The sequence below is a fragment of the Cyphomyrmex costatus genome, unplaced genomic scaffold, assembly GCF_001594065.2.
Source record: "Cyphomyrmex costatus isolate MS0001 unplaced genomic scaffold, Ccosl1.0 scaffold896, whole genome shotgun sequence".
NCBI lineage: Eukaryota > Metazoa > Arthropoda > Insecta > Hymenoptera > Formicidae > Cyphomyrmex > Cyphomyrmex costatus.
This window is the reverse complement of record NW_017280479.1, coordinates 39,149-66,651: the sequence shown is the minus strand read 5'-3', so window position 1 is coordinate 66,651 and position 27,503 is coordinate 39,149. Positions and strand designations below refer to the sequence as shown.

Genomic DNA, 27,503 nt, shown 5'->3' with positions numbered 1-27,503 from the left:
TGTCAGGCTCCCTGCTCTCACGAGATCACGAATGATGCGCAAAACGCGGTGTCGATGGCCTATGTTACTGGCGATACACCGTACCACTTGCAGGTGCACGCGTTATTCTTTCTCTTTTTCCCTCTCTCTCTCTCTCTCTCTCAGCCGGTTTTTACTATTAATTATAATATATGTTAATTAAACATTTATATTATACGGAAGTGACTTATTGTTAGCGTGATTCTGAGCTCCGGCTGTGTGCTCACTATACATACATTTTACCACAATAGCCATTTTTTGGAGGCGCGTGACCGACGCAGCCGTTCAATTAATGCGACGGTGTCCAATTAAGTGATTCATTCGCTTCTCGAATTTAATGGCTCGCGTATAAATCGTCTCATTAGATGTATACGTTGCTTAGAACCCTAGAAAAGTTCGTGCGGCAAGTGCGGCTTGATAAATATCGTCGCGATGATAAATATCGTTATCCTTGACGGGGAAGAGAAGAAGATTCATCATGCGCGTGCATCGTCGGTCGGGAGATCGTCGATATGTTACGTAAACGAGTATATGTCTCCGTGTGTATACGCGCGCGCATACGGAGAGTATTAGTTTTATTTGCATTTTCCGCGTTGCCGATCAAACGGAATCCAGACTGACGCGAGATCGTAATGGTACATCCCGCGCGCCGCGCAGTTCGTATAACGTTTCCTGCACTCGCGCTATAGCGAGCGGCGATGGACGAGAGTCGACACGTGTATATTACGTTCCGATGCGCCACTACGCGCCGGACCGGAGATTTCAATGCTCACCTAAGCGATGCGTCGCGCTTGGCCGTCGTCGTCGCGCGGGCGGGGATAATATTTTTCTTCTCCCGATGATTCTCTCGTTCTCTCGGAATGTTCCCGCAGATCTATGAAAAAGAGTCTGGTAATAGCTTGCCATGCGTGTTGAGTAAAATTATTCAATCAAATGTTTGATTAACGTAATTAAAAGTAATTTTACTTTTATAAATATTTAATATTAAACTGAAGAAAAGAAAAAATACTAAATTTTAATTAATATTTTTTTGAATGGTTCTAAGTATGTATTTATTAAATGAAAACATCTATTTATTTGTGTGTGATATAAAAAACCATTGATTTTTTATTAAACTATCATTTTTAATTTAGTAAATAGATGTTTATTTGTTGTAAGTAAATGATTACTTGGCACTATTTAAAGAAATATGTAGGAAGATTTAGTAAATTTTTTTCAGTATAGTAAACTTACGTAAATTCAACTTTTCGAGTGTACAGTTCTATGTATTTCCAAATAAAACAAAAATTTCAGAAATTTATTTTTTTAAATTTAAGTTTTAACTTTCAGTACTCTATTTTATTTATTTGTCACGGATGCAACACAACACATTATGTATGGCATATCTAACTTAACTTTAATTATTTATAATTTTCATAAAAATCAAAATATTGTAATTTTCATTTTAATTGAAATGTCATACATTAAAAAATACAATAGTATTAAACAAGTGTATGTATCTTTATTAATAAACATGTTTAAATAAGCAAAAACGGTAAACAATAGTTTGAGAAGAAACCATTTGTTTTAAAAAATCTGAATATGTCGTACACTGACAGTTGTATTGAAAGATTAAATTGCATTTTTTTTAGCATTGATTGAATATGGTTTGTCTAACTTTCTTATGTTTCTGGTGATGTAAGAAATAGGCATTGAAATTGAAATAGGCACAACGGAAAAGTTATCAACGTCAAGGTTGTGGAATTTAGTGGCAAAGACGAATGTCTAGTAATAAGGAGAATATCAGTTCGAATTCAGAAACAAAACATGATATTTTTCTCGCGCTGTCGCTTATTTCTTACATTAAACACGGATCTAATTATTGAAGTCTATAAGTATTTTCTTTATATGTATTTTTTTTTGCATTTTTTTCCTCGGGAGATCGAATCGTCGTAATTTTCCCATTTTTATAATCTTTCTCAACATTGCAAACTTTAATAGGTATACACATATAAAATATAAAATATTATAATTTTAACTTAAAGCATAGTGAATTTTCTCAGAATTGCGAAAACGTTAAAATTAACATTTTTTGTATGCCTTAGGAAGTCAACTATACGTTTCTAAGTTAAAATTAACATTTTATATTTTACAGTGTACGTAGAAATGGCTTACGTGGCATAACTGTCCTATAATTGCACGAACTTGGACGTATCTGTTAAGAATTCATGGCCGCGGCCTTAAAATGGTGGGACGCCGACGGGTTCTTATCGTGAATGTTGATGAGTTTCGTAGTTGGGCTAAGTATTTGGCGAGTATGTTAGGCAATGGCGCGCGGCTCCGTTAGAGTCGTAGAAACCTTCGGTTTCGCGCGAAAGTTACGCAACGCGACTTACAGCTTAAGCCCGCTGTCAGTGATCTCTGCGACGGCCAAGGCAATCGTGCCGGCATTAGAATCTCGTCATTCTCGTCATGGCGAGTAGCGGTGAGGAACGGTGGGGGATAGATAGAAGGACGTGGGCCGATGAGAGTCACTCACTGACTAGAAATTCAACGCACTGTACTGAACTCTCCGTCTTGCATTCCTCGATGATTCTTATATCGAATCGAAGAGTTGAATTTACACGAACCTATTGCATTGAAAAAAATTTACTATATCTTAATATATATTTTTTTAATAATACTAAACATTTACAGTAAATAAATATTTATTCGTTAAAACAATGATAGTTATATTAAATTAATTTTTTTTTAAAAATAATTAATACAAACAGGGCTACGAGCCAACATTCGTTGAAATGTAAAGGTCTTAGTAAATATAAAATGTCATTAGTTAAAAATAAATATAAATTTTATTAAACTTTATATTTATTTTTAATGACATTTTATATTTACTAAGACCTTTACATTTCAACGAATGTTGACTCGTAGCCCTGTTTGTATTAATTATTTTTTAAATTTATTGAGCTTTGTTATTTACATATTTAAAAAATTTTTTTTGTTATAAAACTAAAAATGTTTACATGTTTGAATAGTTCTAAATAAGTATTTATATTTTATACTTGTAGAACTATTCAAACAAATATTTATTAAAATTTAGTATTGTTTCTAGTATATTAAATTTGTACCTCTTTTACTGCCGTATATCGATCTCTTTTCTTCAAATATATGCAATATAAATGAAAGAATATATCTGCACTTTTTTATAAACTATATTTCTTGTTTAAGAAATATTGTAAACCAAGTTCCCTTCTTGGCTATTTTTGTAAAGCTGAAGTGTAAATAAATACTACTATAAACTGTATTTCTATTTAAATTTCGAAAAATATTTTTTAGATCTATTTTGAGTATTTTTGATTAATATTGAATATACAATGAATTAATTCTCTCGCAAGTTTTTTTAAAGATTTCAATTAAATTTCAATTAAATTCTTTGAAAAGAAGAGAGATAATGTACCTAAAAAGTTTATTCCACAAAAGACACGCCCATGATTCTTTACCTTAAATACGGTTATATAAAATACATAAATGTTAATTAGATGCAATCCATTTCTTCGACTTTTAACGTATCTATCGAATACTCGATAAACTAGAAGTTAGCAGGTTTCTTAAAAACTGCCCCTGCATTTCCTGGTCGCGCAATTCCGCAAACATTTTATAATTCTTATGACCGGGTATACGACTTGTGGATTTTTTATTTTCTAAGCGACGTACTACTTTTAGCAGACATCACGAGACTCTTTCTCCGAATTATTTATTCGCGCTCATACGATCCTAGCTAACTACTAGAATTTTAGAATACGTCGCTTGAAGCCGGTTTCGTGTCGTTCCTCGATCGCAACATTACTCTGCATGAAGTCCGTGACGATGCGGTGCATTTTATGCAATTGCAGTGCGACGCACGCTCATTCCACTTAGCCGACGGCTGCGCCAAAAGAGGATCGCGCTGTCGCCGTGCGTATGGAATGCGTTAAATTCAACGTGACGAAGGGAGCAGGGTCGGCGCGATCAGTCATATGAAACTAGTCGTTATTAAACGCGTAGAACAGCATTACGACCGATCGAACATGTTTGTTATCATCGCGTATTTTTGAGAAGTGTTCATCAAAGTCACGATACTCTTCCAGTGTTTTTATTCGAGCTGCGTGTACAGTTGAATTAAGGAAATTATCATTACCATGTATAACGTCCACTTGAAATTAACGTATATGTCGTACTTATCTCGTACTATTCTGAAAAAAGGGAAGGAATTCTTTTGAGAGAGATTCTCTTGAGTTAATTGAAATTAATTCCTGATTTTTGTAAAATTGTCATGGAAGGAACGATTGAAATATCTAAATATTTATTATAAGTAATTTAAATATATAGATAAGGATCTGAAAATAATTTTGTTGGGCCAATAGTCAATTAATTAAAATAATTATATAGGAAATTCAAGCATGATAAACGATGCTGCAAAGAGTTTTGATATTCTAGCGACCATCTTGAGTATTCTATACAACCATTTTGATTTCAACAAAATTAATTCTTGATTCTGCTAAATTTTTAGATAGTATCAAAACTATTCTTTCCATGTAGAAAGAAAAATCACACAATTTTTCTCGTAAAATTAAAATTCCTTAATTTATAGGTAGTATTCTGGTATTAGATCAATTTGAATTTAGAAATTCTAAAAAAAAAATAAACCATTAAATAAATCTACTATTTTTAAAATATCAAAAGCACTACTTTTCAAATGGCGCCAACTTGTTAAGCAATAGCTTTCAAATAAAAGTAATAGTCTTTAACCTTGACATATATTTTGTTACCGACTACTAAGCGTTAATCAGGTATAGCAGCGCGAAACGACGCAGGTCGAAGTTAAGTCAGATCGTAATTTCGCGATCTCATTTGAGATTTCGACACGTTTCGGGTATACGCGAGGTAAAAAAAAAAAAGAAGGAACGTTCCGAAAGAAACGCCGTTAACGTATCGTACATACCGCGCGCCGGTAGATAAATACTGTTACATCCAGTGCACATACGAGTTTAACTGTCGTTGACACGCAGGTAATCGCGCTCAGTGACGCGCACCTGTTGCAAAGGCTTAGTACACCAGGATGTGCAGTCATTGCGACGAATTACAATGCATCGCCCGTAAGCCTCGCGATGCGTGCATGCATGTCTAATCGTACGCGCACGCGTGTGCGTGTCCGTTCGCATATAGGGGTACATGGGTCTCTCCGCAGTACCGTGACGTACGTTGAAAAAGGAGGCGTGAAATTAAATATCCGACAAATTTTATACATTTCTTTTCACGTACAGTTACCAAACATTAGACACACCACAGAAACGTAACTAATTTATTCCGATTTAGATTTCATTAACCTGCAAGGAACGATTGAGTCTTCTCCTTTTAAACTCAAGTTACGCGCGTGTGATGATTTAAATGATATATTATTTTCACACAATTCTCTATTATATTCTCAGAGAGGTATCGTTCGAATTATAACTCGTCTCTCTGCGCGTGTGATATTCGTAGAGAAAGGTTTTCGGTATTTATAACTATGATCAGGTGTTACCATAATTATGGCTATTATATTGTAATATTAATAACAATAATCATATGTAATGTGCATAATTTTATTAACAAACATGTAATTAACCAACTATAACAATACGTTTTTAAACTATATAATATAGTTGTTTCAAAAATAACTACAAATTATAATTAATTATAATAACAACTTTTTATGGTAATAATGATCACAGTTTATAGTCAATTCAGTACTAACTTATATATTTATTAATAGAACCATATACATAATTATTATTACTAACGTAGCGGTAATAACCAAAATTATGATAAAAATATATAATTATAATCACAAACACTGTTCTCAGTGCGTATCTTGAAAATGCGAACGTTTGTATCGCGCTCCGAAACGCATTTTGCGAAGTTTACGTCGCGTCTAGCGCGAGTACGTCCCTGAGGCTTAACGCAAATCTTGCGGAACACCCCGCAGACACGTACGCCGAGGTCCACCGGTTGAAACGACACCGGACTTCTCGTCTCGCGTGGGGAACAGGTTCGACTCGTCGTCGAAAGCGCCGCGAGCAGGTACACCTCTCGGTGCGTACGCCATCGTCATCGTCGTCGTTAGGTGGTGTGCACGCACATACGCAATACGCTCCGCACACAGAGAGACCAATGAGCGTACGGCGCGGCGCGGCGGCAGCGGCTAATGGCGCAAGAGGGCCGTGACCGAAATTCTTCCCGAGCAATGGGGGCCAAGTGCAGAAGAAAAGAACGTTCAGCGCGATAAATCTCGTTCTACACTAGACGCTAGCGAATCGGTGCGATCGTTTCGCGACGGTGAATTAACGCGAGCGCAGCTATTACGGATAATAGCTTCGAGCTCTGCCCTCATCGAGCGTCGTGGAAAACGTCGCGTAGTAATATGGGCGATTACTAAACTTGGATAGAGCCATGTATCAGCGCCAAAGTTTCTTCTCGCTCACGATAAAGATTTCTGATTGAAACAAGAACGAATCGAATTCTGGTTTTATTTCAACTTGTGATAGTCAATTAGAAGGTTCTTTGTCCACTTTTAGCCAGAATTAATGCGATCGAATTCTTCTTCCAATGCGGTGATGAACATTTTTATTCTCGTTGATCGTATAATTTGCACTTTTCTTCTAATTATTGTAGTTTAAATCTATTTATTTATTAATGCTGGAAGAATTACAATTTATATAAATATCGGGAAGAAAGAGAAGTTATATTTCTTTCAGATTTTTAAGTATTAGATTGGTGTAAAAAATTTGTATTAACGTTGAATTCAAAATTTCAACGATGTCGAAACAATCGCCATAAATTTGAATAAACTTTTATTTTTTTTCAAGGACTTTAATTTTGCAAATGTATTTAACAGAGTAAATGTATTAATATTCGATGACGAAACGACGGACTTTTTGCAACAACTTGATGAATAATTTTGATCTTTGTTTCTGTATAATCGCACGAGTTATTATCTCCAAATGATGGCGTAGTCCGCGGTTTAGTGCTCTAACAACAGGTAGCTGAATGACACCGCTCAGTCGCGACGATTTCTGCCACGGTCTCTGATCCCGCTTATCTGTTTGGAAAAAATTCCAATCGAAATACGAATGAGACCGCCAAGGTGGATTTACCGCACGGCATTTTCCGTGCTATTCTAATTAGAGGGGAATGAAATTACGGGCAGCATTGCTTTATAAATTATCTAACCGCTCAGAATGAAATTAATCACGCAGATATGGATTAAGGATTAATATGATGATCGATTCAATCGCTTTTTTTTTTCGTTTCATGAATAGAAGTCAGTGTCGCTTGTTGTTGATATACATTTTTTTTCATTTTGAATTTTTCACGTCTTTACTTGAATGAGACTTAAATTGTTTTATAATTCCTAAGATGATTGGATGCCCATTATGCAATACGGACATAAAAACGAAGTTATACAATCGACGTTGAATTATGCGAATAGTTGCGTATCCACTTGAAATCGCAAGATAATGATGACGCGTATACAGTAATGTCCTATAACATGCGTTTTTTTTTTCATGATCCTGCAAAAAGGGTTATCGGTGTAATTTCTCTGGAGACTAGACAATTTCATTGTGTAAGGACGATTGCGCCATATTTTTAATGTTGCATAGATGTTGCTTTAGAGTTCTAAATTGTAATAGTAATAGTTCGACTTCAATTTATTGCAACGTGTGGATCAGTTCGAAGAATTTATCGGTGAAGAACAGACGCCTAATGTGTCGAGTAACATCAGAAAGCCTCAATTCACTTCGTCATATTTCATCGTGGTGTATCGGGTCGCACCGATACTTAAAACCGAACAGAAATACCGATACTTTCATTCAAACAGTAATCCCTAAGATTACCAACGTTGTGCCTCGTTGTTGTTGCGATCTCTGGCTACACGCTCGATCGGCTACGTCAGAGTTGCACCGGTCTTCCCCCACTGCACTAATCTCCTCCTCCTCTCCTTTTATTCCTGACCCTCCAGCGCAAAATGCAGCAACCGGCGATTTTTTCATTCGCAACTTTTCACCGAGTGCCAAGGTCGAGCGAAGAAACGTCGTCGTCGTCGTCGTCGTCGTCGTCGGCCAACGTCTCGATCTTCCGCCCGACCGTAGAAAGGACTCTCTGAAGCGTGGCGTTACCAGGCCGTACAAGTTGTATGTATACGTGTGCGCTGTGTTCACGTGCACGTGTGTGTCTCGTAGCTTCTAGGAAGCGTAGAACTCGTATATGCGCGATGCATCACTCGCGAGCCGATGCATTCGTTCTGCTGGCATGATCGAGCCGGCGCGGGAATCGCAAAGGAAAACACGGGGTCGCGTGTGCGATCGGCATGACTGATTCAATTGCGATTATTGAGACTGATAAAAACGGGACGCGTGTAATTTGGCAACGACAAAGCCGGGCCGACAATTGGCTCGAAAATTAAGATCCTTCCCCGTGCTGGAGAATGCAATTAAGTTAAGCATTAGGTCACGCGAACATGGTAGCACGGAGTCAGTGCTGTAGATGCAGCTTGATTCAATGAAAATTACAGGGCACCGTCGATATTAAGATTAGATGGAAATCTGGATAGAAAATAATCATGCTTATTTAAAATAATTTATTTTTCACTGTATATATTCTATAGATGTAAAGATCCACACATTTATATAATGTACGTATATAATGTCACGTATATAATGTAGCTAATATAAATCGTGTGATTTTTCACGTAATTTTGCTTCTTTCTTTTTTTATTTACGGTTTACGTATTTTCTTTGTGATGTGAGAACAGCTTAAGGATAGTAAAAAATATTTAAAATTACAGGAAACGCGGCAAGCGCAAAAATCACACGAAAATGTATATACAGTTACGTCATTAAGTCGTGTGATTTTTACGTTTGCCGCATAATTTTACATATTTTTTTAGTGTAGGCAAGATATTATAGATATCGACGGTATTTACAGTACTTCGCCGGTTCTATTTGTAAACGAGTATTATCTTTCAGAATTTCGCGTACATCACACAATTTTGTATTATAATTATGTGATCCCTGCAAGCGTCGTGTTATTCTATACACTGAGAGAAATATTCTGAGATATGTGATTTACACGAAAACTCTTTCCTACTTTTAAATTAAAAATTTTTGTGCTAATGAAAATTTTCAAATTGATAAATAAAATTTTTGCAAGTCACACGCATATATCGTACAAAATCTTTTTCTTAGTGCAATATCACTTCCCCGGCGGCGTTTTTATGGAAGAACCGCGCTTCGCCGGCATTGATTCTGCATCGCGAAACGCAGATTGCTCCGAACATGGAAACGCACGGATTTCACGCAACGTGTGGAGAGATAATTCGCGCGCGTGTGCTCGTGCGCACTGCACGTGTCCATTACGTAAAGCGACCAAGTGGCCGCGTATACGTACGGTGTCACCTTGCTGTCCGTGCGACGACGACTTCGACCCACGCACGGTACCGCTACGCAAACGCTACGCAGATAATCGCGCGCGAGACCGCGCATACGGGATGTCGCACTTTCTCGCGATCGCGAACGCCTCGGCGCGGATTCCGGGGCGATTTTTCCGCCGCGGCCTTGCCTGGAATTTGTTTACATTTAACGGAGACTCCTCGATAAGGGGCTGCGTATAATGAAGGAATGGGGACAGAGAATAGGAACAGGAACCGAATGAGAACTTCAACCTATCGGAAACTGTGTATTCCACAGTCCGTCGTTTCTGATCGGTTGAAATTCTCATTCTCCGTTCCTGTTCCTATTCCATCGTTGTGCGCAGCCCTAAGAATCTGGAGCCGCAGTTTTGTACGCAGGGTAGTAATTTTACCGTACATTTATTTCTTTCTCTTCTTCATTCTGTTCTATTTTTTCTTATATATCTCTCTCTCTCTCTCTCTTTTTTCTTTCCGGGATTGTTGAAACATGGCGGATCAATCAAAATTGATCTTTGCATGTGCAGATTCTTAGTAGAGAGTCTCTAACATTTAAAAATGTGTCATCTTCGTCAATTTGAGATGACACGATAGTCGTATTAACGCAACGTTCACCGAATTTGTGAAGACAGAATGGGCAACAGATTTCGATAATTAAAACAGTGAGCGTGAAAGAACTAGAAGAAATCTTTAGAAAGATTTTATAGAACGCGGATGTAAACATTAGTGTTGTAGTATCTCTTTTGCAAGCTTAACGAGGAAAGAGAAATAAATCAAGACGTTCAAGAGAAGAGGAACGTCTTGAGATCGAAGCGCAAGATTCGAGAAAACCTGCCAGGCATAAAGCAGCTTGGGTCGCGACCGGGTTCAGGGGAGATCCTGTTGCGAGTTCTCTTGCCGGCTTGGACGGTGCATCGTCAGCATCGTCCAGGCTTTACGCCTCCGTTGCCGTTGTAATATCTGCTCGATCGAACGAAACGGCGCGGCTTAGCCGACCTACTTACGGCCGACCGCTCCCTGCTCTCGAGTCCTTTTTTCAGGTTTTTCCTTTCCTTTCCTTTCGGCTAATACACCGCGGTAACGCGCGCCTTCGCCATTTACGCCGTGTTTATCTCGCTTATCTGCATACAGACCAGAAACAATGTGTCGGATGATGAGGTAATCGACGACTTGCATATATATAAATATATATATATAAACACACACACATGTATATATATATATATATATATATACACATTTTGCTGGAGATTTGCGGGTCGCCATAAACGTCATAAGGCGGATGTTTTATCGTCGGTCTTGAGAAACCGCCGGTTGATAGCTGAAGACTCGGACTGGTATTCCACACCCCACACTTAACGTTGAAGCTATAACGCCATAATATCCTCCTTAAATGGTAACAATATCGAGGGCAGTTTTCACATTTGCAAGGTTTTCACAGAGTTAAGTTGATCTGAGAAAATGTGACTTTTCTAACATTTTAATTACTTAGTATTGCGCGTATACTTTTAAATATCAAAGGAGTAATGATAATTCAATACCTGGAGTTAAATAATATTTTATTATTTTCACGCGGAGAGAACGATTTTTCTGAAGTGTTAAACAATTTATCAAAATTATCAACTCGAAAATAATACATAAGAATTCCAAATATAATGAACAATGCTGTAAAAATTAAGTTTTGACGATTTCGGAACCAATTTAGTGTCCTATACAATTTTTGTGGCGCAACAAAATTATTTTCAAATCTGTATCTAGCTAAATTTTTTGATATTCTACACTTCAACAAAACTGTCCTTTCTGTGTAACTTTTATATATGTGAGAATGATGTATAAATCAATTCGTTTCTGTGATCATTAAAGTCACCAAACAATGTCTATATTAATGATATAATTTGATTTGATAAATTCAACGACGTGTAGCGCCGTGAGTAACAAATTCTTCGCACCAACGTTGGGTGAACACCGATCCATGACGATAGGCGCGAGTCTATGATGCAGAAGTCACGCTAAACGCGGCCCCGGGATAGTTTCGACAAGCGCCTTGGCCTGTAATGGCAACGACCTCGAGGCCTCGTATAGATCAGGAAGTGTACTCCGCTCGTTTCAACATCGTGCTCCCTGGGTTTCGCGTTGGGAATTGTGAGGATTCAGTCGTTACATCCGAGTCCGGGCATCGATCTTCTCCGCTCGATCGCTCGTGAGGCACTCCGTTCCGCGAGCGAGCACATTCGTTTCAACACCCTTTCGATCTGGCTAGCAACTGCAACGTCGTCTGTCTATAAGGATGCTAGTAAGGGAATCAAGTTGACGTCCTTTCACGATGCACTGAGAAAAGTGTCTGATTGAAAATGGATGAATAGATTCTGATTATAGCTCAACTATGAATTCTAGTAGATTTAACCAGAAAATTCTGATTCGTTCACTTTCAACCAGATAGAGAATTCCGCGCCCAATCAATCCAACTAAACATTTTTCTAAGTGTGCGTTATACTTCACATACCTTGTCTTTTGTACTATCTTCTCATTTTATCGGATTTTTTATAATTTTGCATTTGAAAAGTGCTTATTAATTATGAGTATGAGAGAAATAATTATAGAATACAATTTATTTTATAAAAAACAAAAGCATTAATCTTCTGCTAATTTTTCGAATGGATATATAATCACACATGAAGGTTAATCATTAATTTATCCTTAATTACAAAACCGATTCCCGACTGCAGTAGTAGACTGCGTCTCGGGTCCCGATTTACCGGAATTTCCTCGCCGTCCGGATCGTCTTGGCCGCGCAGTCTCTCCTCCTTGTCTTCTTTGCTTCGCGAGCAAGCTCGTTCCTCTCGATTCCGACTCGATGTACCGGTTCTCATTTCATTTTCCTTCTCTTTCTCGCTGTGCGAAGGGGAAAGAGAAGCGAAAGGAAAAATGAGAAAGAGAAAGAGAGAGATAGTGCGGACAAACGGGGAATAAACGGAGAGAACTGGACGCGGAGCGAGCACGACAGAGAATCGGGATGTGAAAGAGGAGGAGGGAGAGATAGAGAAAGAGTGAGAGAGAGAGAGAGAGGGGGGGGGGAGAGGGAGAGAGTCGAAGATAGGCAGAGGCGTACATCGGTACCCCGGTCACGACGATTGCGCCGCAGGTATTTATAGCGCAGCCGAACCTGTTAGGGGGATTTGGTCAGAGGAACTCACGCACGCATGCACGCCTGCACGCATATGCACGCGGCGTGATTCTTTCCCCCGAAGGTTGTCCGACGAACGGAACCGCCATTTTGGTGCCGTCGCCGTGGCTGTTACCTTCAGGGGTTCAGGTCGTGACGCAAGCGATTGCGCAAAAGATGTCGTTAGGCACCTCCGTCTAACTCGGTAATTTCGAGGTCGGGATCGCCAGCGGTTGATTTCGAGAGGGACGAGAATCCTTCGAGAAGATCCAGAAGAGATCGTCCTCCTCGAGGACGCCGCGGGCGCGGGGATTTAAATTCCTCTATTTCGACCGCTTTGCGTTTCAACGGGGTGCTTCGAGCTCTTAATGACTCTGTTTACAGAAAGAGACGACTCGTTAACTTCTCAACTTGCCCGCATATTCTTAGCGACTTTTGCAACATTAAGATATCATCTGTGTGATATGCGTTACATTTTTTAATAATTTTAAGTACGTAAAGAAATATATTAATTACAGTACTGTCATTAAACAATCCTTATTTAACAAATGGAAGAATGTCGAAGTGTGTATGATATTGATATTCCCGAAGACTCTATACAGACCGAAGAGACTTTTCTTCCTTCAGTATATTTTCCATAATGACCTCAGAGTAAAACACCGCGTCCTCGGGCAGATAATTTCCTGGTTGTCGCTCCAACAATATGATTACACAGTGTCCTCGTGCTCGTCGAAAAGCACTTGATAAGTCTCGAAAGTCGAGAGACCGTACGCGCTGCACATCCAATAACAGACCACCTTTGGAATTGTGCGATAAAAGCTATCATTGGCACTGCGCTGCGACGAAAAAAAAATTACAACGTTGCTATTGTTAAACAAAATAATCAGTATTGCCGCGACAATAAAAATTTAGCGAATTATTACTTTATTATATATTATAATATTATTACTTTATTTCTTAGAGTCCGTGTTTATATAATTCTGCATTGTTGGGCACGATTTTACTGTTGCAAAACCGAGATATCTTTTATAATCGATTTTTACGTCAATAATACTATTTCGATCAATGCACAATTACCTAAATAAGGAATAAAGTATAATATATAAATATATAATAAAAAAGTAATGTTGCTAAATTTTTATCGTCGGCAATATCGATTGGAAAAAAAAAAATTGATATTCTGTGATATCCATTTTGCAGCCATAAAAACCCATCATTATAGAAATGATTTATCATGGAAAATCTTGTAATCTCGCTATCTCAGTTGAAGATGATTGAGGATATCGAGCGAATCCTCAATATCCGTTTGCTTCTCTCGAAGGGAATAACAAAGGGAGAAGACGGTCGGTACCGCAATTGGTTATCGTTCGCTAATTAAAGACAGTTACTTGTCCGCGTACACTGAGACCCGCTCGCGAAGAAAAGCGGGAGATCGCGTACACGTGCGAAGGACGGTACGGCGAAACGACCGTAGTCGCTATACGGTACCTGCGAATCCTCAAGGTTGCTCGTAAATTCAGACACGGAGAGCAGCGGGCCAACCGCCAACTGACGGTTATGACCATCGTCGCCGTCGTCGTTGCCTCGCCCGTACATTACGTATGCCGACCGCCGAGTCCAAATCGGCTCGCATACGTATCGAGATTTAATTCCTATCTCACCTTGCGCCCGGTGTCGCCGTTCGTATGAATCGTAAATCCCGTGTCGCGTGTTAAGTGTTAAAGCCTTGAAATGGGAAGTTCGTTGAAATTCCCAGTTTATTGTATGCCGCACCGAGGAAAATTGTAACGACGACTAAAAGGAGCAAGGTCTCGCGCTTTTCAGAAAAAGCCTTTGTGTCATGTTGCTTTCTGTATTTTCTTACAAGCATTTTCTTAGAAGAAGCATTTTTTTACTTATATTATGATGAATGTAATTTACTTCATACCGACCAATCGATACAAGCTCAGTCAATATAAATTTAAATCGTACTTATAAATATGGATCATAGACAGATGATATCAGCATCAACAGGATGCTAATAATAACAAATTAGTTCTTCTGCTGGAATATGTTTGTGTGATATGTACTGAAGATTTTCTTGTCAATCGATAAATTACTCATCGATAAAACTGCAAAACTTATTCAATTGTCGTGATAATATATTTTATTAATGGAGGAGATGTATACGTAAATTTTTAATAAAATATTTTCCAATCTACAATATTAATTCTTAAAATATTTAATAATTCTTAAATAACAAAACTCCTGTATAAATCAAAAACTAATTTGGAAAGAAAAGGATACTAGGAGTCAAACGCAGATAACTTCACGCAACGCTGATATACATCAAGCAAATCTATTTATTACAAACAATTAAGCTTACATGTTTCGGCTCATTTTTGAGCCTTCTTCAGAGACAATGAAAATTACATAAATAAATTATAATTTAAAAATAACAAAGGATAAAAAGATGTTTAATCATAGTGAGCTTCCTCACAACCGAGAAATAAATTCTGATGACAATTTCAGAATTTATTTATTTAAACTCCTAGTGCCCTTTTCTTTCCAAGTTAGTTTTTGATATTAATTCTTGTTGAACCGCTAAATTTTAAACCGAATGAGACAGTGCCACAGTGGTCTAAGCTGGATCACGGGTTCTTCTAAATAATTGTGTGTGAATTTATATACTACGAATGTAATTCTTCGATTGCGCGCGAAACTTTTTTCAGACTCGAAACGTAATAAACTACCGCAATAATATCACGAGTTAAATTGACTAACAATTCAACAATTGTTGATGCTATTTACGCATCTTATATCGATCTTACTAATGTTGAATAACCTATTCAAAATTGTAAATAATTAATTTTTTACTGCGAAAAATTATTACCTCGGCCGGCAGTCGAACCCGGATCTCTGGCATTCCGTGCCTCGGTAGTCTAAAGGCTTAGGACGATCGCACGAGCAATACCAGAGATCCGGGTTCGACTCTCGGCCGAGGTGATATATTTTCGCAGTGAAAAATTAATTATTTACACTTTTGTAAGAATTTTATATTTAAATTTGTGTTAACATTTTGAGAAAGACTCGATCGGCGTCGAAACGTTTTTGTTTTGTAATATTTAATTGTTTTTTTAATATTTAAATACACTTTCTTTGTTTTTGCATTTCTGGCTCGTAGGCCCTTCAAATTATTGAATTTATTTATTAATTATTTACAGTTTTTAATAGGTTATTCAACATTAGTAAGCTCGATATAAACATCGATGCGTAAACAGTCAATAATTGTTAACAATAATATAAATTTACTATGGTTTAGAGTAATAAACAAAGGAAACGAAGGTATTGAAATGAGCATATACCACAACGCTGGATAAATTTAGCGCAAATATGATGTATTTCGTGGAATATTAAAACGAAATTTTATTATTAGTAGAATTAAACGTTTCGGCCTTTAATCTGGCCATCATCAGTAATTTAAATAATTTTAATATCTTAGATGTTAGTTTTGTATATCAATAATAATGATTTTAGTATGAAAATAAATCAGCTGATTTGAATAATTGTTAAATTGTTGGTCGATTTAACTCGTGATATTACTGCGATAGTTTATTATATAATTTATTAAATTTAATTTATATTAAATTCACACACAATTATTTACAAGTACCCGTGATCCAGCTTAGCTGTAGTATTGTTCTCGTTCGGTTTTCCAATCTATTTAATCAAATTAAACAATAATATATAAATAATTCAGTTTATTGTGCTTGCTCTCTCTCTCTCTCTCTCTCTCTCTCTCAACTCAACAAGGAATAGATTCGTAGAAACTTCTTTTCTTTAATTTCATACACTTTTCTTTATTCTTCACAATTAGAACAAACTGTTTCAAGAATTTTAGTAAATAATTTACAATGCTGGAATTTTAATGGAAAATAAATTCTTTTCTCATGTTGTCAATAGATCGGGATAAGACTGACGATGATCGTGCGACATCCCCGGAATCCTTTCGCAGCAGCAGTCCCGTACCATCACCATCACCTCCGCACCCAGTGACAAGTAATGTGACAAGCCCGCCTCCAAGACGATTTATCTCGAGCATTCTCGGCGGTGACGTGCCTTATGGTAGTAGACGTCACGTGCTTACAAGGGCGGAACGGAAAGAATATAGTAGCCCGCCAATAGCCTCGGATGATCCACCACAGTTCCTGTCAAAGTCTGAGAAGGTTGCATTACCCAGGTCGCAGACGCCACCGAAAGCACCCCGTGTCGAGCCACCAACAAGAGTTTCCGTTATTCAGAGGGTGCCACCTCAAGGTACCTCTAGGAAGGAAGAAAACAAGATCGAGATCGAAAGAATTGGCCCAATACAAGCACCTGAACCAGAACAGGTAAATCAAACATCATAAATGAAATATGAAGTCCAAAAAGGCTTTAAAACTAGTACTATAGATGAATAGTTTTTTATGAATAATCGTTCATTTATGCACATTTTTGAACCTTTTCTCATTGATGACACCTATTTGTTACCTCTTTTATATCTCGATTTTAGACTTTTCGTTGTCTGAGCAGTAACACGTTCGGTCAGATAACAATAGCAATAACTTTGCATGTTGTATATAGTGCATTAAGGGCCCTGGTACACAAAAAAACTTAAGGCAGTAAGACTTAGCAGTAAGCGAATTGACCAATCACAGTAGAGACCGTAGGGCCATAACTTAAGCAGTAGCCAATCCACAACGTTGATTTCCTTACTGCTTACGTCTTACCGCCTTAAGTTTTTTGTGTGCCAAGGCCCTAAAATGTTTCATGTATTTCTTCGATTATCGAAAAATAACGAATCTTAGCAACAATAAAAATATGCGTAAGATTTAAGTACATCCGAGAGAGCAGAAGTCTGTTATTAGGCTGATTCCGTTACGCTTCGTTAATTTCGACAGGATTTCGTTAACTTCCTTGCAATGCCTCATACATTATGTATTGCGACAAAGCGGATAAAGAAGGGCGAAGAAAATTTTGCATGATATTATGCGTAACATTACTTATAACTTGCGGTCTGCCGAGCAATTTCTTGCGATTTTATATGCTATTGTTTTTCATATTAAAGTACGAAAACTTCTAATTTCTATGAAAATGTGCACAGTAATTCACAGTAATTTCGCGAGTATTCGTTATACGAGAAGAAAAAAAGAAAAGAAAATATAAAAATCTAATTTCTTTCTTAGGAACAGATTCGGTTTTATATTGAAAGTGAAGAACGATCGTGTATGATCGGATATATCTCGATTTGAAATGTTTATCTAGAAAACTACATTAATCAGGCAGCATTGTTTAATCTTTATCATTTCAGCATAGATGTTTTATTATAGATACCACCGACATTCAGAAATAAAAAGAAAAGTGTTTTAAAGTTTTTATTTTATCATTTGAAAAATGATTTTGTTGTAATAATGATATCGCATTGGTTAAAATAGTAAATATAAAACAATATAATTTTTACAATTTTAAAAACATTTTTTACTTTGCTCCTCTTTATCTCATTCTTTTTTTAACTCGTTTCTAATTTTTTCCGCTTCTCTTTATCTTATTTAAAATTTTCGCACATTTAGAAATCTTTGTGGCACCCTAATGTGTCATGTCGGTTGAAAAACTTTTATCTAGAATAACAAAACGGGGAATAGTGATAGTATACGAGTATGTAAAGAATAATCAAGTGGAAGAAAGAACAATAGAGATAATTACTACATGGAAAGATACTTCAGAAGGATATCAATAGGATAAAAATGGGCAGATAAAAGAAGGTGCAAGAATCGAAAAATAGATGAGGAAAGAAGAGATGAAAAGACTGATTGCAGTTTATCGATTTCCGACTGCATGTGATGACACTTAACTCTTAGCAAATCATTATGCACTGCTTATTGCACTAATCATACTTGTTATTTTTTGCTTCTTCAGATATTTTAGATATCTATGAATCACTAATGATATGGTAAACGTTAGTATTTTTTTTTTATATTTTGACACTAATTTTTCCGATATTCATATTTTACATTTTATTGCGTATTTCATAAAATTATTTAAATTCTCTATTTATTATAGTCTCATTGAGCATGCAACAACAAATGTACGAATGAATGAACGTACATATCTGGAAATAAATACAACAAAAAGATAAATTAAATTTATATGTAAACATTATGTATAACTTCTTTTTGCTATAGTTTTATTAAGTACGCAATAAAATAAATACGAAATAACCTTTTATACTTTATATTTTGATCTTGGAAAGAATACAATTTTTAACTTATATATTACTATGTATATTTTTGTTATAAATTTTCTCTACACTTTCTTATTAGATATCTTTTATACTAATAAATTTTTTTTTCTTAACAGCTTAACATCTCACCAACAATATCATCTTTTAACATCTCATTGCGTGCTTTTTTGAGAGAATAACAAGCGATTCTATTTCGGTGAATACATACTCCTACCATTGTACCAACCTTCAGTTGGCAGCAGTCGGAGACTTAAAAAGACAGAAAAAAGAAAGAGATAGGGAAGCGGCGAAAAAAAAATGTGAGAAAGAAAATCAGAAGGGAAATGTAGACCTCGGTGTTTTTATAACGATCAAGAAGGAAAAAATTGAGATGTTGAAGCACGTATAGCGATAATATTAATAATAATTTCAGGAACAGCCCATAGATTATGCAGTGCCGAAGCGAAAGGAGGAAGATGAGGAGAAGTGTCGCGATGGCGCTATGGCAGCGCGCAGCCCCAGCACCTCGATTGCGAGGTCTCTATTGGCTGTCAAACTGTCCGGCTCCCAAGTGGTACAGGCGGCTGCGGGCCACGGCAGATCCTCGAATTCAGGTGGTTCTTCCGGCGGTAGCGGCGGCGGCGGTGCCAACAATTCCTCACCCTCGTCGAACGGCGGTGGCAGCGGCAACGGTGGTGCTATGATCGGAGGATGCGGAAACGGAGCGATACTTGGCAGCGGCGGCAGTGGCGGTGGTGGTGCTTTAGGCGGGGGTGCAGGCGCAGGCGGCATGCCCCCCGGTGGGAATGGAGGTCGTGGCAACTACGGACCGAGTTCGCCGCCGACGGGCTCCTTGCCACCGTTCTACGAATCCCTGAAGGGCGGCAACAACCTCGCGAATTTCGCCAATCAATATAACAGTTCTCAAGGTAGATAAGCGCGTCTTGCCTTCGTTTTTCTCATTTCATTCATCTTCCTCGCGTCAGAAAGATGTGAACGATTTTGGGTTGACCTTGACTCGATACCTCGCCGCGATGAAATCTTTCTAAAGATATGTCTGATTAAAAATGTATTAAAACTGATCGACTAATTAACGAGAAATGGTAGCGTGATTTTTAGCCATTTGTTTTGTTAATTTAATTGTTACCTGAATCAACTAAATTTTATAATTTGATTTATTGTAACACAATAATTCTTTGCATCGTATTGTGATTATATGTTTGAAGTTGGTTGACAGTACGTATTTATGTTATCTAAAGGATCATCGAAATAGATAACAAAGCGAGACATCTGAACAGATCGTGATATTGTTTACATCTTTTGGTCAAATAATTCTATTATTGTAGTCGATTGTGATCAGTTTGGATTTGAGTGTTCACTGTGCAGTGTGATAACTTCGTGTTACTTATGTGTTACGAAATTGTAATAGTACGTCCTACGTATGCACAAATCATGCGTCAAATTTTTTTATACATTCTTTTTTGCTGCTATTACATTTTTATCTTTCTGCTGTATGTTTGTTTTTGTATTTTTTACTACCTATACAGGAATGCATATCGCTTTTTACTTTAAATTTTTACGATACTTGTCTTCAAACATCTAGTCTTCGTGATGCATTATTACAAAATTGAAAATTGCAAGGTATTACTCTTTTTGGTAAATTTAATTGTAAGATATTATTTTGTTGCATATGTAATTATTTTTTGACGCTACTCGTAGTATGGCATAAGTTTCTTTTACTTTGCTATTCTATGACTCTTTTATTAATGACCCTACATTATAAAAACATAAAACAATATAGAGTAATTATATCTCAATTAATCAAATTATCACAATAATTAGTCTCTAAAATCCGAAAATAATGCATAAATTGTCAAAATATCATTATCCTTTTCAGTGAATCTGAAAGAACACTTTATGCGTATGCAATTTATTGAACTAAGATTTATGAATCTCCAAATTTGTGCCGTTATTCAGGAAACGCGTATCTCACACCATTGACGGCCGTTGGAATCGAGTGTGACACCGGTCAACAGGACAACTCTCAGCATGCGCAATATAATGCACAGGAGGGCAAGCAGTACTCTCTCCTTCAGAATGTTTGCGCGAATGTTTGCGCGTCTTACGGTCTGACGTTCAAGGAGGAGGAGGAAGAGCTAGCAGGCTACAAAATTCAGCCGAACGACCTGTTGCCCTCCCAGTATGGCACTTACGACGTCACCGATACGGGCATGATGGTGGACATGGTGACTGGTACCATGGTGGTGGATCCGTTGCAGTTCACCGCAGCGACCTTGACCTTCAACTCGCCGTCTGATCACACGGCACTCCTCGAAACTCTCAGCGACGCGGCGGACCTTCTGTTGCCCAGGTTGCAGACCGAAGATGGTGGCAGCGATCTGCTGGAGGAATCGCTACACTCACCTGCCTCGACTGGCAGCAGCGGAATCGGCCAGGACGCCGGTCAGATGACCACTCCCGTCGAGCCTAGTGTCGATCCTTTCCCCGAGCATAGCATGGCCTTGACCAGAGGCTTTGACACGAGGTGAGCTCATGCTCGACTAGCGTGAGAAAATACTCGCGCGCTCGTTGATTAACTAATACTATCTCTGCCGTTCGCTGTTTACTTTCATCGTAGTTGAGTTTAAAAGCCGAGTATATTCTTTCTATCTTTAAAAGCCGAGTGTGTCGTGTAATACCGAATGCCAATCGTAAATTTTAATTGCGGGATAAAATAACATGTTGATAGATCGCGTGCCCTTTTTCTCAGACATTATACGACTCCGCAACACTTCAACGCGTCCAAGTTGGCGGGATTGAGCTACGCAGCCGGCGAGACGAGTTATCAATCACTTCAAAAGGAACGTCCAGAGCTTGCGTTGCACGTCAATCAAAATCACCAGCATCAGCAGGATCAGCAGTTACAAATTCAGGTGCAGCTGCATCAGCAGAAGCAGCAAGCTACCTCACCGCATCAGCAGCAACAGCAACAACAGCAACAGCAGCATCAAGGTCTTCTCAGTCCTGGATTGAATTTCAATAACGGTAAATTATCGCGATTGCTTTTATACTTTTCTATAACTATCACTGAATCAACGTTGATATTTTTACATAAATAAGTTTGTACGCATTAAAATAGCAATAGTTTTAAAATTATTAATTTAATAAACGTTTTACATTAAAATATTTAATTGGAAGTAAAGAAAACTGTAAAAAGTAATACAATTTGTCGCGGAAGAGTCTTAGATTTCTAACGGAAGATTTTAATTCGTTGATTTAGGACTAAGGATTAATACCGCGCTAACGGTTCGGTTGCTTAATCTCGAAGGTTTAGAGATAGACTCCGGTAGCAGCGTAGGCGGAAGCTTACCCAGCCCTGGCACCGCGAGCTGTTCCCTGGACGGCGCCTCATCTGGTACCTCACCGTCATGCGGACTGGGAGAACACGCGCATAGTCCCCGCATAGCAGTTGTGTCACCCACCACCGTCGCAACTCAAGCTGCTGGATCGGTAGGCGAACCGCCGCTCTCGCAACGGGTCGGTGTACTTCAACAAAGGGTAAGCGACCCAAATTGATCCAGGCAAAAGCATATGTATCTTTGTTCCACGACATTAAATTATCTCTCGAGATCGACTTAACGACATTTGAAAATGCCGTCCGCGATATGATTTACGAGTTCTTTGAATTTTTCGTTTTGATCGAATTGTTCGATCGCAGATCGATACATAGAAATTTTCAAAAAGCAGTTTTATTCTTACGTGAGATCGATATACGTAAAGATGATAACGAGTGGAATGTTAATTCCCACTCTCATATTATGCAATGCTCAGTCAATTTGAGTGCTTTATCCGATGTCATCTTCTGATCGTCACGAAAGACACAAGGGGAATTAACGTATATTCTCATCGTAGCTGGGTTTACCGAGCGATTGTCAGCTAGAATTTGTTAATGGTGGTCATGGCATAAAGAATCCTTTAGCCGTCGAGGGTCAGAGGCAGGCCGCAGCTACTCGAGATGAAGAAAGAGCTAATCGCACTCCGCCTGGCAAGGTAATGCTGCTTTGTGCGTTAGCTCTGCGCAATCTTCGTTACTAGAGACACATGGCTGTGACATAACGAATCCGTCGTATCGAATCGCGAACCGATGCCGCAAGATTGCAAGAAGTCGTTATAGCGTGATAACTTTTCGACCCTTTGCTCAACAGGACGATGATCCCAACCGCTTTACCTGCCGCGTGTGCAGCAAGAACTTCAGCCTTCAACGACTCCTTAATCGTCACATGAAGTGTCATAGTGACGTAAAGCGTTATTTGTGTACATTCTGCGGAAAGGGCTTCAACGATACGTTCGACCTCAAGAGGCATACGCGGACACATACAGGCGTGCGACCTTACAAGTGCTTCCTTTGTGAAAAGAGTTTCACGCAACGTTGCTCGCTGGAGAGTCACGGCCAGAAGGTCCATGGCGTTCAACATCAGTATGCGTATAAGGAGCGTCGCGCTAAGGTAAGTCGTTTATTGACATTTTGAATTAAAAAAGTCGTAAACAAATCGTCTTTCATTGAATTTAACTCTCTAAAACTGAAATACCGAAGTACAATTTTGCATCTACTCTTCTATGATGCTCTATGTGTATGGACATCCTCCCTATATATACATATAAATTTTTGTTATTCACACGCGATGTGTCTGTTCGATAGATGTACGTCTGCGAGGAATGTGGACACACAACGCACGAGCCGGAGGTGCATTATCTTCACTTGAAGGAGCAGCACCCTTATAGCCCGGCGCTATTGAAGTTCTATGACAAGCGGCACTTCAAGTTCACCAATAGTAACTTCGCCAATATGTTGCTCCAGGTGGGCACAGACACCTCCGCATAGACACGACAGTAAATGTCGATACTCGTGTAGATAGAACTTAGATAGCGCGTTGATTAATCAACGGTCCGGTATAGAAAGGCCTCGATACTTGAACGAACAAAACAAGATACATAGCACGGTATACAAGAACACGAAATTGTTCTTGTTGATGTAACTCTTCAGGGTGGCCTGTTACAACGGGACTCGCGGAATACGGACAGCTGTGGCCTTGCGGAGCGACGAGAGGCGGCCTCAAAGAGCAGCGACGCAGTGCATCAACAGACCAGCTTCTAAATCCGTTGAGAGCGAGAGTCCGGGGAGAGGGAGGGAGATAAAAGCTAGAAAGAGTCCGGGAAAGGAGAGGAAAGGAAAGATGCCGCGATTGATCACGCGTTCATCCTTCAATCAGGCTGACGAAGGGAATAATAATGTTTCGCGCGTAAAGTACCTGCAAGTGGCTCCCATTGCGGTGACACTGGAATAAACATCGAAGTCCGACGACAGGATTCAATTGAGGGATCTCATGGGATCTGCGATCGCATGACAATTGGTTCCTGCCGCCCTTGAATTCACGGGTAGAAGAGGCAGAAAACGTGATGAAGAAGAGGCGGAAGAAGAATAAAAGTAAGAGATAATCTACGATGATCGCGAAGTCGTGTACACGATATTTCTCTTAAGCTTCTCGCCGATACGATGAGAACGAAATACTTTTATATTAAGTTTGCACGTTTGTTCATTGTTTCTTTCTTCCCATTTAAAAGGTAGAGATTACCGCTTTACGGAGAAGAAAGATAGATGTTTGAAGAGAAGCATTGTCGTAGTGTTAATCACAACATTTGATAAGACGCTATATTTTGTTAAATTTTATTAATAATGTATTTTCAAGTTCTAATGATGACAGTATGTCGAACACTCGAATTCCAACGAGTTCTACTAGAAGAGTGTTCTGAAGAACTTTTAGACTTGCGTGTTATAAAATTTTGCTTCTACCCATTCTACTTCATTCGGGGACAGTGTCTCGAATTACTTTCTTAAATGTCCTTTAAAACGTTTCTTCTTATAGTTATAACTTTAACAGATTAATTTAAAGAAATTCTAGAACTGATAATAGATTAACGGGAGGATGCATGGGACACACGTATGCGTACACACATATTCTGATACACACAATCTCATATATAGAGCTTAGGTGATAAATATTAATATTGTTGGATATCGGGGGGCGTGCGCGACATCGAGCAGACCCAAAGACTCGGATAGAACGTTTCAGGAATGCTGATCGTCCTCGGCGAGCGTGCGTCGAGGCGGGAGAAAAGTGCGATCACACGGAAGACTTTTTTTTTTTTCTCAGAGATGTACGGCGAGTTACGTTGCTTTTCGACTCGATGGGCGAAATGGGATACTTGACGTCGCGATCGCCAGGAAGTTCCTTCGATCGCGGCCTTCGTCCTGAAGCCTCTATTGTCTTCGATCGGAGTACCGGAATCGAAGGGATGATCCGCGTTGCTCGGACATCGGGTATCGCGAGAAACGGGGCTAGATCACGTCGGCCGAGTGACTCTGCGCCGTATCATCGTAGAAATAGAGCGCTACCGGCGTTATACGTGAATATAATCGGCATAATTAAAAATAAACTCTTTCACGTCGCGAATGCAATCGACGATTTTATCATCAAGATTCTGATGTTAAAATCAACTTTTAGCTTGAAAGAGACGTTTAAAGTTAATATTCGTCACAGCGAAACGATACGCCGATATTGTTTAAAATAAAACTACAGTTTTTATTATCCTGATTTTTTAATTACTTTTCCAAACGTCGGTAGTGTACATATTATACATACATACGTACATATATATACAATACTTGTAGTAAGTTCCCAACCGAAGTGCACTTTGGGTAATCTGTGATATATGATAAAAGTAACAAGACAATCCACTCGCTCCTCCACGCACCGGATTTCGCTTTTCCGCTCTCTCGTGCGCTTGTGGTTTTCTTTTTCTTTTCTCTCCTTTCTTTCAGGGTCAGGTAGGGGGGTAAGTAAGGGTAGGAGGAGGGCACGCATACCCTACACATATATACATGCATGGATACACGCGCACATACATTCATACGCATGTATACACACCCACACACACACACACATACACACACATACAAAACGGGATTTCGTGCAATTCTGAGATGGCAGTACTTGAAATCGAGCGATCTGTATATTCTGCTCGATTTTTCTCTTTTCGCGGAAATAGAACGACTCGCGAGTTCTGAGGCTTGGGATGCTCAAAGACGGTAGAGGTCAGCGAGCAGCGAGCTAATTTCTCAGAAGACTAAAAGATTAACCCTTGCAAATGCGGTTCGCGAGGCGAACTCTTTTTTTTTTTCTTAGGTAACATTTTCCGATATGCCTGCTGTTCTCCATCTCTGCATCGCATTTGTTGGTATAAGAATTGAATGATTATATCTATAAAAGAATCGTATCTTATAACGCTATCCATCTCCATTACTCAGTCTTCTTCTTTGTATTTATTTGTACTATATAGGTCATTTATCTTATTATAGAGTAAATCATGTATATATGTATATAGGCTTATTCACGCTGTCCCCGTGGTATGTAGTGGCGCGTTGTCAAAGGGTTACAAAAGGCCGCGAACACACGACGACCTCGAAAGCACGGTTCTTCGACTTTTGAGCGAGTGCAAGGAAGCGCTTTGTAAATGCTCCATAAATTTTCTATATTTTTATGGAGAGCATTAATTCTTAGGAAATTGAAAATAATATATATTATTTGCGGCTTGTCAAAAACATAGATTACAAATATCTGAAATGTACAAAAATTGATGGAAACTGTCTAGTAGGGATGCACTGAAATCGTATAAAATACTTACTGGATACTGGATATCTAGTGTCATATTCTTTTCGGATATCTGATATATCTGGTCGGACCTCTAGAATAAAGCTCTCAAAAAAAAGCAAAAGAGAAATAGCGACAATAATTTTTTTTATCTTTCCAAAGTATAAAGAAAAATAGGAAAGATAAACTTTGTGCAAAAAGTTTTGCTGAAAAGATTAAAAGCATTAACGGTGCAAATTTTCGTCGAATATAATACCAGATATTATCCGAATATCCGGTGCATCCCTACTACAGTAAACGAGAATGGATTACGAGAATAAATTAAAATTTTATCTATTCAAACGCGTATTTTAAATAACAACATTTTTAATTCAGTTAGATTAAATTGGATTCAATAATTCGATAGAATTCAGTTGGATTTAATTATATTCAACTAGATTTAATTGGATTGAACAGTTGAATTGAACATTTTCATTTATTTATACAAATTGGATGAAACACATTTCTATGCTTTTCAATACATATAAATAACATCAGCAAAATTGATATTGTTTTTAGATTGAAAGGCATAGAAATGTGTGTTTCATCTAATTTGTATAAATGAATAAAAAAGCATTTGGATTGAAAAGGATTTATTTTAATGTTCGCAAATGTCTGAGAATTTACGTTCCGGCAAATATGATTTTTGTTAACTCGCTCTGGCAACTTCAAGATGCAGAAAAAAGCGATCATATTGAAACTTCAGCTGGATCATAAATGAAATTTTATCATTTTAATCGAATAAGATTTTTTTGTTATTTATGTTATTTTATCATATTTCTTAGGTCATTGATGAGTCCTAAATGAAATGATCAAAAATGTAAAGACAATTGTATGATACAGTTAAGAATATAGGAAAATTTATTTGTATTT

General features: G+C 38.2%; 1 protein-coding gene across 1 annotated transcript; it reads left to right on the top strand.

The window, feature by feature from the left end:
- Positions 1 to 9,289: 9,289 nt before the first annotated feature.
- Positions 9,290 to 24,252, top strand: LOC108781734 (protein ovo). The gene is given in 12 exon segments (XM_018549800.1): positions 9,290 to 9,323; positions 9,326 to 9,378; positions 9,863 to 9,866; positions 16,587 to 17,014; positions 19,316 to 19,811; positions 20,860 to 21,427; positions 21,653 to 21,927; positions 22,163 to 22,440; positions 22,795 to 22,932; positions 23,088 to 23,339; positions 23,582 to 23,740; positions 23,927 to 24,252. Coding segments are annotated over 12 exon segments (2,796 nt in total). The 3' UTR covers positions 24,038 to 24,252.
- The last annotated feature ends 3,251 nt before the right edge of the window (positions 24,253 to 27,503 follow it).